Source organism: Pristiophorus japonicus, chromosome 6 (assembly GCF_044704955.1).
Source record: "Pristiophorus japonicus isolate sPriJap1 chromosome 6, sPriJap1.hap1, whole genome shotgun sequence".
Taxonomy (NCBI): Eukaryota; Metazoa; Chordata; class Chondrichthyes; family Pristiophoridae; genus Pristiophorus; species Pristiophorus japonicus.
This window is the reverse complement of record NC_091982.1, coordinates 160,256,348-160,269,704: the sequence shown is the minus strand read 5'-3', so window position 1 is coordinate 160,269,704 and position 13,357 is coordinate 160,256,348. Positions and strand designations below refer to the sequence as shown.

At 43.5% G+C, this 13,357-nt stretch overlaps 1 protein-coding gene across 3 annotated transcripts in view; it reads left to right on the top strand.

The window, feature by feature from the left end:
* LOC139265841 (diacylglycerol kinase delta) overlaps positions 1-13,357 on the top strand; it is a 198,208-nt gene that overhangs the window by 49,347 nt on the left and 135,504 nt on the right. For all 3 annotated transcript variants that reach the window (XM_070883343.1, XM_070883345.1, XM_070883344.1), the window contains exon 2: positions 8,741-8,851. In XM_070883343.1, the coding sequence (XP_070739444.1) occupies positions 8,741-8,851 (111 nt within the window). The remainder of the gene's footprint in view (positions 1-8,740; positions 8,852-13,357) is intronic.

The following is a 13,357-nucleotide window of genomic DNA, read 5'->3' as shown; positions in this document are numbered from 1 at the left end:
CTCGTATCGAGGGTGACTTGCTTCCACGCCAAAAATGGATGAGTTCACAGGTGTTTCAATGAAGGACCTAATATTCCAGGTCCCGAACTACATGTTGAAGGGTGGAAGATGCCTGTGCGTGGATTTTTTTAACATGTGATGGCCGTTGCACACCAGCCACCACACGGGCTTGACAGAGCTAGGTCTTGGTCCAGTGGCAAGGATTGACCAAGACGACTGGAGACCAGCTCTGCTGCACGGACCTAGTAACATCCCTTCACCTTGATGAACGCAACATTTGTTTTTACTTCTTAAAAAAGCACAACACGAAAACCCAGTGCTTGTTTAGTCAGGTCAGTACTTCAGCACCAACATCTGCCAAAGGTTTTAAATACTGTGTAAAACTCACTACCACTGACACTCGTTGCCTATACAAGAGACCATAAATTATTGCATTTGCCTTGGGCTCATGACGTGCACATGTAGGGAGCAGTTACACTGTTTCTTGTATTACTCAAAACAACATAGATGCCAAGACAGTATGCCAAGAAGCCTAACTTTGCTCAAGTGCTTCAGGCCATTCATTGCTGCTAACAGATTGATTTCATTTAAGCTTTGCTTTGGATTAAAGGCTGATTAAAGGATATGCTGAGAAAGTGGGCAGATAGGATTGGTCTGGAATAAAGCGATCGGCTTTTTGGGGCTGTTTGTAAAATTGCCTGTGTTCCTCTCTGTGGGCAACCTGTGATAAATTAAAAGAATGACAGATTAAGATTTACATTCAGGCATGTCACATCCCCTGTTGTCTGCACAGATGGAACCCAGCTGAGCACGGAGAAGGCACAATCCTACTTATCTGTATGTCTGCAGCAATCCAGTATCGCTGATAGAGCACAGTGCACAAAATTAAAAATTCTACCCAGCGCCACTATTGAACCAGACCGGAAGACGGGTTCCTGGGCCTGGATATGATCAAGCTCCCTGATTGCCTCCTAGCTGCAGCCCAGCATTGCATCCTATTAAAGGGCTCTTTCTTTCTCTCTACCACGCCCCCCCCCCCCCACCCCTTTCAAGTCACTGTGGGTTAAATTGCAAAGGAGAAGTGAAGAATTTTGAGACCCACCCCTTACAACTGATCATCTTTTTACTGACCTTGAATACCTCATGATTCAGACACAACCACATTGGATGGAGTCACCTTGTTTTTTACTCGTGGCAGTTCCATTTAAGCATATCTTGATGCGCAAACACATTGGCACATTAGAGCTGTGTGCATACCTACACATAGCGTATTTAGTCAAACAATGGGGGGTAGAACCAATCGCAGTACAGAACAAGGCTGTCACAAATTATCAATAAGGAAGCTTACAAATTTTACAAACCAGATACCATCTTAGCCAAAGTAAAAATTTTCACAACATACCAAAAATCCCTTCCGACTATCTAAAAGGCTATGTTCCCATCAGTGCTCTATATATAGTTCAAAACAGCAACCCGCAGAGTTAAGTATTATACTTAATTTAGAAAATGTGGACCTACATCAATAACTCAGCTGCAATAACTTTCTCAATGAATGTAAAACGACAGAACTAGCTGAGCAGAGGAGAGCTCCCGGTGTCGGAGGAAGGGTGATTCACTTCACTGTGCGTGCAGAACTCCAGCATGAGTCAGTGCGGGTACTTGTGAATAGGTCATGGAAGAAGGCAACGGATCTCCGGGGTTGCAAGGCAAACTGATGGTTTATAATAACAGGGGTCAACTTTTGCCTCGAGGTTGAGATTCAGAGGCAGTCCTCAACCACCTCCTACGACTAGAAGTAAAGTGGGAAATCTGGAGGAAGATGGTGTCCAAGGGCAGCTCCTTTGCTCAGCTATTTCATAGCCCTCTCAATTAGCAGGGTCATACTTGTTACCCCTGGCAGACAAGGAGGCTCATTGCCAGCCATCTGTTTAAAGAAATCCTGTCTATTAGGACCCCTTGGAAACATCTGTTACAATTACGTCTGTGCACCATTAAGGTCTTTGGTATTTTTCTGTTTCTGTTAAATCCTTTACATAGTCATCTCATGATGATCTCATTAGGAGTATGACACCTGGAATGAGGGAGTGGAACTACAAGCAAGAGTCAAGCTGTTTGCCAGATTTGGTGAAGCATTCATTCAATAGTGTTGCATTATTGTGGCCTTGTGGTCTGTACCTAAAGAGAACTCATTCCAACATGACCCCATTCAGCTCTTTCTATAACTGTCAGATGTGTATCTTCTGTAACAACAGTTACATACCTAAGTGTTTGCAGTAACATGTAGAATCTTGCCCCAGAATATAGGAGACAATCATTCTATTCTATACTGTAAAACTATTGTGAATAATTTGTAAATCGGCAGAAAATCCTGGTAATTTCACTGAAATATATAGTACTGTAATGCAATCCCCGAAATAGCCAAATTGGTGACTGCTCTTATATCAATGCAGCTCCCCCACATGGTCATTAACTCCTTCCACTCAGTGCCCTGTGTTACTGGCACCGTTTCTCCGAGGTTTCCATGGATCTTCTGCTGAAGTTACAACAGATCATCAGGAGAACGCCTGTGGAAATTCTACCTCATGACTCAGATAGTGTTAATCTGCAGAATGCAACACAGGAAAAGGATTTGCGGTATTGGTGGACAGGTCATTGAAACTATGTCTACAGTATGTGGCGGCTGTAAATAAGGCCGATATGATGTTGAGATATATAGCGTGTGGAATAAACCACAAAGCACAGGATGCAATACTGAGTCTATGCAGGACATTGGGTCATCCTCATCCAGAGTACTGTATGCAGTTCTGGTCATAGGAAGGACATCAGGGCACTGGAAAAGGTGCAGCAAAGGGCTACTTATCTGATACCTGTCATTGGATACCTGAACTACAAGGAGGGATGATAGAACCGAGCTTGTTTACAATAGAGAGAGAAGACGGGGTAGAAATTCACCCCCGCCGGAAACCTGGCGCACCTACCGTTTTCTAAGTGTTTTTACCGTCGTGTCAGACGAGGTGGACTCTTGATCCATTTTCAGCAGTTTTGCAATTTTTTTGGAGCGGACCGGAAAACGGTCATAATGGGGGTGGAAGTGTGGCAGTAAGTACTCGAGTGGGGTGGAAGTGGGGGCAGGAAGGAGTCTACGCCGCTGTCAGTCAATGGAGGAGTGGTGCTGATGTCAGTGTGCGTCACCTCTCATTTAAAGGGGAGAGAAGCAGCGATTATTTAGGCTCGGCCACTGGGCCTCTAGGGAAGGTTTCAGCTGGGCCAGCGGCCTGGCACCCAAGAGAGAGTGCCAGGCTGCCTCTTGGCGGCCCGGCTGAACCTAGGGCCATAATTCTCTGGCTGATCGGGAAGTCGGCCAGCAAAAAAAAACATGGTGGCCGTTGCAGTGCGCCCTCCCCTTGAAGAGCCGCCGCGCGACTGTGGCTCACGCAGTGAAAGGAAGGTGCCCCGACAGAAAAGGCTGTCGGGGGTACCTTGCGGCGGATCTGTGATTTTTCCAGCTAACTCTCGCGGGGGGTGCCATGGAGGTGTGGGAAAGTGGTGGTGCGCGCTTTGATGACGTGCTTCGGACAGTCGGCAGCAACAGGGAGGAAGTGGAGATGGCCAGAAAATTCCCTGAGGTAAATTTCGATCGTGGCGGCCGTTGGAACAGAAGTCGGCGGCCCCTCGACTCCACCGCTTTCTGGCACTAAGTGGACTTTTTGGGAGGCTGAATTTTGGCCCCAGTGTCTTATTGAGGTATTCAAGATCTTTAAAGGTATCGACAAGACTCCTGAGAAACAGCTTACCATGGTAAGAGGACTCAGAATAGCGGAAGTGAATGGGACAGAGCAGGTATAACTACTTCACAGGGCAGGTGGTAAATGTTCGGGATCGTGTGCACAGGACTGTGATCGAGGCCAGTAACATAAGTGATTTTAACGTGGAGTTGGAATGACACTTGTCAGGGATGTCAGTTGAGGGATGTAGGTAGTGAACTGTGTCTTCTGTGTTTCGACTGCGAGGCCAGCCAGATGAACCGAAATGGCTGTTTCTGGTCCTGTACATTCCTATGTTTCTATGAAAATTGTAGCCTTGCCGACTGACTGGATGTGGAACAGTAAGAATATCAGCTCAGTGTCAAAGCAGATTGCTGAGTTGCTGTGCCTTTTCAAGACAATGGTTGGGCCACAGTTAGAGTACTATGTTCAGCATCAGGCACCCCATTGTAGAAAGGACATTAAAGCACGGAGAGCGTACAGCATAAATTCACCAGGATGATGCCAGAAATGGGAATCTATAGTTGAGAGACTTGAGATACTGGGACTGTTTGTAATGGCTCACACAATGCTAAGAGGAGATTTGATAGAGGTTTTTAAGATTATGAAAGGTTTTGAAAGAGTGAATTGGGAAAGAAGATTTCCTTTGGTTGAGGAGTTGGTGACAAAGGGTCATCAATTTAAAATTGTCGCTAAGCGAGCGAGGAGAGAGGTTGAAGAAATTTCCTTTCACATTTCCTTCATTAAGCATGCCACAGAAAGTGGTTGAGGCAATGGCAGTTGCAATTTTTATGGAAAACGTGGATAAATATGTGAAGAATGGGAAGATACAGGGCTATGGGGAAAGTATGGACCAGTGGGTTTAGTTTGGAATTGCTCTAGCAAAGAGGTAGCATGGACATGATGGGCTGAATGGTCTCCTGTGCTATAAAGTTCTGTACTTCGATGTGGTCCAGCTTCAGTCGGTGACTGCTGAGGTTGACGGAGCTGTGGGAATGAAGCAAGATGGTTTTGCCTATATTAAGCTGAAGGAAATTAAAGTCTGTCCAAGTCTTGATGTCAGACAGCGCAGGCATGGATTTGTCAGTGGAGAGGTAGAATTAGATGTGTGAAAACTGACCATATGCTTGCACATGATCCCTTCAGGGGATAGCATGTAGAATCATAGAATGATACAGCACAGAAGTAGGCCGTTCAGCCCATCGTGCCTGTGCTAACTCTTTGGTACAACTATTCAATTAATCCCGCTTCCCTGCTCTTTCCCGATTGCCCTGTAAAATTTTTCCCTTCAGTATTTATCCAATTCCAATGTGGATGATAAATAAGTGGATCTAGAGCAGTGAGCACACTGCAGGTGATTGTGCAGGCATAGTAGGAGATGATATTTGAGGCCATGTATGGCTGCATTGGGGCAGGTAAGAACGTAGCCAGGAGAGAATGGTGTCATGATAATGAAGCAAAAAGAATCAAAATGATAAAGAGGAGAATTAACAGATATACAGGATGCCATTGTGACTCAAGGCTGAGAAGTTAACATTTTTTTGTAATACGTACATAAAAGACTGGGTTTTCTTTTAAATATTTTTCCTGTTTCTCTCCCCTCCCTTGAGAGCACTTACTCTCACTGGCCTCCCAGCTGCCATCCGCCCTCAGTTTCTCAGTCAAGTGACTTCTTCATGTGTGAGACTAGCCATTGAGTATTAGCCTGTTCATTGCCGAGGGCATGACAATCAAGCCTGATTCTGTTCCTATCCGATGTCCACACGTGTGCACGTTCCAGCAGGAATCACTGGATAATCAGGAACATAAGTTCTGGCTCAGTCCCCCCCCCCCCCCCCCCGCCCCCACAATCCCCAACCCAGCCCAAGGGCACTGAGGCCAATTATTTGCGATCTAATCTTGCTCCATCAGTGGAAGATTATTTTATCTATTGTGCTCTCCATTACCGTTTGAAAATGATGGTAATATGTTCATAAATCAATTTTAAACTTTAGGCCTTGACTGCATTATATGTATGCTAGAGGATCTACTGTATTGCAAAATTCTCACAGAATCATCAAACTTACAGCACAGAAGGAGGCCATGCTTGTAGCCCATTGCACCTGGGTACGAACTCTTCCACTACACCTATCTACTCTAATCCCATTTACCTGCACCTTTCTTCCAATCCTTCCATAATCTTACTTTTCAAACATCTATCCCAAGCCAATTTTAAATAATGATATCTTATCAGTACTTGGGTTCATTTCTAGAGGGATAGAATTGAAAAGTAGCGAAGTTATGTTAAACATATAAAGAACATTGGTTAGACCACACTTAGTGTACTGTGCACTGTTCTGGTCTCCACATTATAAAAAGGATATAGAGGCACTGGAGATGGTGCAAAAAAGATCCACAAGAATTGTACCAAAACTGAGAGGATATATTTATCAGGAAAAGCTGAACAAGCTGGGAATCTTTTCTCTAAAAAAGAGAAGGTTGAGGAGAGACCTGACAGAGGTCTTTAAGTTTGTCAAAGGGTTTGATAGGGTAGATGTGGAGAAAATGTTTCCATTGGTGTAGAGTCTAAAATTAGAGGACATAAATATAAGATAGTCACTAATAAATCCAACAGGGAATTCAGGAGAAACTTCTTTACCCAAAGAGTGGTTCGAATCTGTAAAGTGCTACCACATGGAGTAATTGAGGCGAATAACATAGATGCATTTAATGGGAAGCTAGATAAACAAATAAAGGGGAAAGGAATAGAAGGATATGCTGAAAGGGTTAGATGAAAATGGGTGAGAGGACGCTCATGTGGAACATAAACGCAGGCATTGACCAGTTGGGCCAAATGGTCTGCGTCTCATAGAATCATAGAAATTTACAGCACAGAAAGAGGCCATTTTGGCCCATCGTGTCTGTGCCAGCCAACAAGAGGCTATCAAGCCTAATCCCACTTTCCAGCTCTAGGTCCATAACCCTGCAGGTTACAGCACTTCCAAGTGCACATCCAAGTACTTTTTAAATGTGGTGAGGGTTTCTGCCTCTACCATTCTTTCAGGCAGTGAGGTCCAGAACCCCACAACCCTCTGCGTGAAAAAGTTTCCCCTCAAATTCCCTCTAAACCTTCTACCAATTACTTTAAATTTATGCCCCCTGGTTGTTGATCCCTCTTCTAAGGAAAATTGGCCTTTCTATCCACTATATCTAGGTCCTTCATAATTTTATACAACTCAATGAGATCTCTCCTCAGCCTCCTCTGTTCCAAGGAAAACAAACCCAGCCTATCCAATCTGTCCTCATAGCTAAGATTCTCCATTCCCGGCAACATACTCGTAAATCTTCTCTCCAGTGCAATCACATCCTTCCTGTAATGCGGTGACCAGAATTGCACATAGTACTCTAGCTGTGGCCTAATTAGTGTTTTATACAGTTCAAGCATAACCTCCCCTGCTCTTGTATTATATGCCTTCTTAACCACCTTATCTACCTGGCCTGCTACCTTCAGGGATCTGTGGACATGCACTCCAAGGTCCCTTTGTTCCTCTACACTTTTCAATGTCCTACCATTTAATGTGTATTCCCTTTCCTTGTTAGCCCTCCCCAAATGCACTACCTGACACTTCTCCGGATTGAATTCCATTTGCCACTGTTCTGTCCACCTGACCAGTTGATTGATATCTTTCTGCAGTCTACAGCTTTCTTCTTCATTATCAACCACACAGTTTGTAGTATCATCTACAAACTTCTAAATCATACCCCCTATATTCAAGTCTAAATCATTGATGTATACCACAAAAAGCAAGGGACCTAGTACTGATCCTTGCGGAACCCCACTGGAAACATCCTTCCAATCATAAAAATACCCATCAACCATTGCCCTCTGCTTTCTGCCTTTGAGCCAATTTTGGATCCAACTTGCTACTTTGCCTTGGATCTCATGGGCTTTTACTTTCGTGACCAGTCTGCCATGTGGGACCTTATCAAAAGCCTTGCTAAATTCCATATACACTACATCAAACGCACTACCCTCATTGACCCTCCTTGTTACCTCCTCAAAAAATTCAATCAAGTTAGTCAGACACGACCTTCCCTTAACAAATCCATGTTGACTGTCCTGGATTAATCCGTGTCTTTCTAAATGAAGATTTATCCTGTCCTTCATAGTTTTTTCCAATAATTTTCCCACCACCGAGGTTAGGCTGACTGGCCTGTAATTACTCGGTCTATCCCTTTCTCCCTCCTTAAACAAATGTACCACATTAGCAGTCCTCCAGTCCTCTAGCATCACACCTGAAGCCAGAGAGAATTGGAAAATGATGGTCAGAGCCTCTACTATTATATTGCTTTGCTTAACAGCCTGGGATACATTTCATCTGGGCCTGGGGACTTATCCACTTTCAAAGCTGCTAAATCCTTTAATACCTCCTCTCTCACTATGTTTATTTCATCTAATATTTCACAGTCCTCCTCCCGATAGCAGTGTCTGCATCGCCTCTCTCTTGTGAAAACACGCAAAGTATTCATTGAGAACCATACCCACATCTCCCACCTCCACACACATCACCCTTCTGTGCTGTAGACTCATGTAATGATAATTGAATTGCAGGGAAATTCTCATCCTAGTAATACAACAACAGATTGCATTTATATAGCACCATTAACATTATAAAATCGTCCCTAGGTGCTTCACGGGTTATCAGGTAAAATTTGACACTGAGCCACATAAGGAGATAATAGGACAGATGGCCAAAAGCTTGATCATAGAGGTGGGTTTTATGTGATGGTCTACTCTGTAGTGACTCTAGCTTGCATGTTACTGCTTCTAAATGGTGTGAGGATGGTGGGGGGGAGGTGGGCAGGGGGGGAGGAGATGTTTGTATTCCAGTTCCATGTTCTGTGCTTCTATTTCTAAAGGGTGGAGCATTGCATCTGTATTCCAATTCTTTCTTCTGTGCCTTCAGTTCTAAACACCGAGCTTTCATTCCCCATAGGCTATTATAAAAGAAGGACTTCTAATGAAACAGACAAGTTCATTTCAGCGCTGGAAGAAAAGATACTTCAAGCTCCGGGGACGGACACTATACTATGCAAAGAATGCAAAGGTGATTTTTAAAAAATTCTATGCAATATTACAACTGCAGTTGTATAGCAGCAAATATGATGTTGATCTGCTTGATGATGTGGTTGAATAGACGATGTAGTGTGATAGAAAAGAGTTTTTTTTACAGTATCTGTGTCCTTGTGTAATTCAGATGTGCCGGCCAGGTCAGTATGACAGTATGACATGAGTCATGTATATTCCAATTGAGCAATAGACTAGTGAAAGCTTGGGTTCTTTTTTTGTTTTATATCATTGATTATAGCTAAACTCACTTGGCCCTTTGCACTCCACTGGTCTTTCGCAGCTCAAAGAAACTTAGATATACAGGAATGCACAGGACGGAAAAAGATCATTTTGGTCCATCTGGCCATTCAGGTGTCTTAAGAAATATACCCCATGATAGCTGTCATACCTCTCTATCAAATTTTTCTCCAGATACTTACTCATCAATTTTTTTTTAATTCTTAAAGGGCTGAGTGTGCTAAAAAAATAAATGTTTATAAGCCCAGATGTTATGCACTCCAGAATATTGAAAGAGGTTAGTGAGGAAGTAGTGGAGAGGGATAAATGTTCATTTTTCATTAGATATTAGAGCTGTGCCAAAGGACTAGAGGATAGCAAATGTTACATTCTGTTAAAAAAGGGGAAAAAGATACGCCAGGCAACTATCGACTGGTTAGTTTCACATTGGTATTAGAAATACTGCAGGATCTCTCGAGGAGTATAAAAAGTCCAGGGATAAGCGCAAAAGGAATATTAGGAAAGCAAAGAGAGAGCATGAAAAATTCTTGGCAAGTAAAATCAAGGAAAACCCAAAGATGTTTTATAAATATATTAAGAGCAAGAGGATAACTAAAGAAAGGGTAGGGCCTATTAGAGACCATGAGTGTGGAGGTGGATGTGGGTAGGGTTCTCAATGAATACTTTGCATCTGTTTTCACAAAAAAGAGGGGCGATGCAGACATTGTTATCGAGGAGAAGGAGTGTGAAATATTAGATGAAATAAACATACTGAGAGAGGAGGTATTAAGGGGTTTAGCAGCTTTGGAAATGGATAAGTCCCCAGGCCCAGATGAAATGTACCCCAGGCTGTTAAGCAAAGCAAAAGAGGAAAAGAGGCTTTGACTATCATTTTCCAATCCTCTCTGGATTCAGGTGTGGTGCCAGAGGACTGGAGGACTGCTAACGTGGTACCTTTGTTTAAGAAGGGAGAAAGAGGTAGACCAAGTAATTACAGGCCAGTCAACCTCGGTGGTGGGAAAATTATTGGAAAAAATCCTAAAGGACAGGATAAATCTACATTACATAAATGTTCATTTTTCATTAGACATTAGAGCTGTGCCAAAGGACTAGAAGATGGCAAACGTTACCACCTTGAAAAATTCAATCAAGTTAGTCAGCACGGATTTGTTAAGGGAAGGTCGTGTCTGACTAACTGGATTGAATTTTTCAAGGAGGTAACCAGGAGGGTCGATGAAGGCAGTGAGTATGATGTAGTGTATAGGGATTTTAACAAAGCTTTCAATAAAGTCCCACGTGGAAGACTGGTCAAGAAAGTAAAAACCCATGGGATCCAGGGCAAATTGGCAAGTTGAGGGGGATGACTCATCAGGGGAGGGCAGCAGCAGCCAATTTCATGGCACCGTGGCTGGCTCTGCTGCACAGGAGGGCAGGAAAAAGAGTGGGAAGCGATAGTGATAGGGGATTCAATTGTAAGGGGAATAGATAGGCGTTTCTGCGGCCGCAACCGAGACTCCAGGATGGTATGTTGCCTCCCTGGTGCAAGGGTCAAGGATGTCTCGGAGCGGGTGCAGGACATTCTGAAAAGGGAAGGTAAACAGCCAGTTGTCGTGGTGCACATTGGTACCAACGATATAGGTAAAAAAAGGGATGAGGTCCTACGAGACGAATTTAAGGAGCTAGGAGCTAAATTAAAAAGTAGGACCTCAAAAGTAGAACCTCAAAAGTAGTAATCTCGGGATTGCTAGCAGTGCCACAAGCTAGTCAGAGTAGGAATCGCAGGATAGCTCAGATGAATACGTGGCTTGAGCAGTGGTGCAGCAGGGAGGGATTCAAATTCCTGGGGCATTGGAACCGGTTCTGTGGGAGGTGGGACCAGTACAAACCGGACGGTCTGCACCTAGGCAGGACCGGAACCAATGTCCTAGGGGGAGTATTTGCTAGTGCTGTTGGGGAGGAGTTAAACTAATATGGCTGAGAGATGGGAACCAATGCAGGGAGACAGAGGGAAACAAAAAGGAGACAGAAGCAAAAGACAGAAAGAAGATGAGTAAAAGTGGAGGGCAGAGAAACCCAAGGCAAAAAACAAAAAGGGCCACTGTACAGCAAAATTCTAAAGGGTCAAAGTGTAATAAAAAGGCAAGCCTGAAAGCTCGGTGCCTCAATGCGAGGAGTATTCGGAACCCAGGAGAGGGCTCTGAGCTAATTAGAGTGGGTGAGAGCTCAGATGAACAGGACCCCAAGAAAGAATGCAAAAGGCAGGAGGCAACAGAGCAGAGTAGCACTGGGGTAAGTGTAAACCACAAGTGATAGGAAGGGACAATATGTATGAATATAAAGGGGCTGCAGGAGGGGTCAAAACTAAAAATCATGGTTTAAAAACGAATATTAAAACACTCTACCTAAACGCACGCAGCATTCGAAAGAAAGTAAATGAGTTGGCGGCACAAATCATTACAAATGGGTATGATTTGGTGGCCATTACAGAAACGTGGTTGCAGGGTGGCCAAGACTGGGAATTAAACATACAGGGGTATCTGACAATTCGGAAAGATAGACAAGAAGGGAAAGGAGGTGGGGTACTCTGTTAATAAAGGATGATGTCACGGCAGTTGTGAGAGATGATATTGGCTCTAATGAACAAAATGTTGAATCATTGTGGGTGGAGATTTGAGATAGTAAGGGGAAAAAGTCAATGGTGGGCGTAGTTTATAGGCCCCCAAATAATAACTTCACGGTGGGGCGGACAGTAATCAAGGGAATAATGGAGGCATGTGAAAAAGGAACGGCAGTAATCATGGGGGATTTTAACCTACATATTGATTGGTCAAATCAAATTGCACAGGGTAGCCTTGAGGAGGAATTCATAGAATGCAAACGGGATTGTTTCTTAGAACAGTATGTTACAGAACCTACAAGGGAGCAAGCTATCTTAGATCTGGTCCTGTGTAATGAGACAGGAATAATAAACGATCACCTGGTAAAAGATCCTCTCGGAATGAGTGATCACAGTATGGCTGAATTTGTAATACAGATTGAGGGTGAGGAAGTAGTGTCTCAAACGAGCGTACTATGCTTAAACAAAAGGGACTAGAGTGGGATGAGGGCAGAGTAGGCTAAAGTAGACTGGGAACACAGACTAAACGGTGGCACAATTGAGGAACAACGGAGGACTTTTAAGGAGCTCTTTCATAGTGCTCAACAAAAATATATTCCAGTGAAAAAGAAGAGAAGGGATAACCAGCCATGGATAACCAAGGAAATAAAGGAGAGTATCAAATTAAAAACCAATGCGTATAAGGTGGCCAAGGTTAGTGGGAAAATAGAAGATTTGGAAAATTTTCAACGACAGCAAAGAATGACTAAGGAAGCAATAAAGAAAGGAAAGATAGATTACGAAAGTAAACTTGCGCAAAACATAAAAACAGATAGTAAAAGCTTTTACCGATATATAAAACGGAAAAGAGTGACTAAAGTAAATGTTGGTCCCTTAGAAGATGAGAAGGGGGATTTAATAATGGGAAATGTGGAAATGGCTGAGACCTTAAACAATTATTTTGCTTCGGTCTTCACAGTGGAAGACACAAAAAGCATGCCAAAAATTGCTGGTCATAGGAATGTGGGAAGGGAGGACCTTGAGATGATCATTATCACTAGGGGGGTAGTGCTGGACAGGCTAATGGGACTCAAGGTAGACAAGTCCCCTGGTCCGGATGAAATGCATCCCAGGGTATTAAAAGAGATGGCGGAAGTTATAGCAGATGCATTCGTTATAATCTACCAAAATTCTCTGGACTCTGGGCAGGTACCAGCAGATTGGAAAGCAGCTAATGTAACGCCTCTGTTTAAAAAAGGGGGCAGACAAAAGGCAGGTAACTAGGCCGGTTAGTTTAACATCTGTAGTGGAGAAAAAGCTTGAAGCTATCATTAAGGAAGAAATAGCGGGACATCTAGATAGGAATAGTGCAATCAAGCAGACGCAACATGGATTCATGAAGGGGAAATCATGTTTAACTAATTTACTGGAATTCTTTGAGGATATAACGAGCATGGTGGATAGAGGTGTACCGATGGATGTGGTGTATTTAGATTTCCAAAAGGCATTCGATAAGGTGCCACACAAAAGGTTACTGCAGAAGATAAAGGTACGCGGAGTCAGAGGAAATGTATTAGCATGGATCGAGAATTGGCTGGCTAACAGAAAGCAGAGAGTCGGGATAAATGGGTCCTTTTCGGGTTGGAAATCGGTGGTTAGTGGTGTGCCACA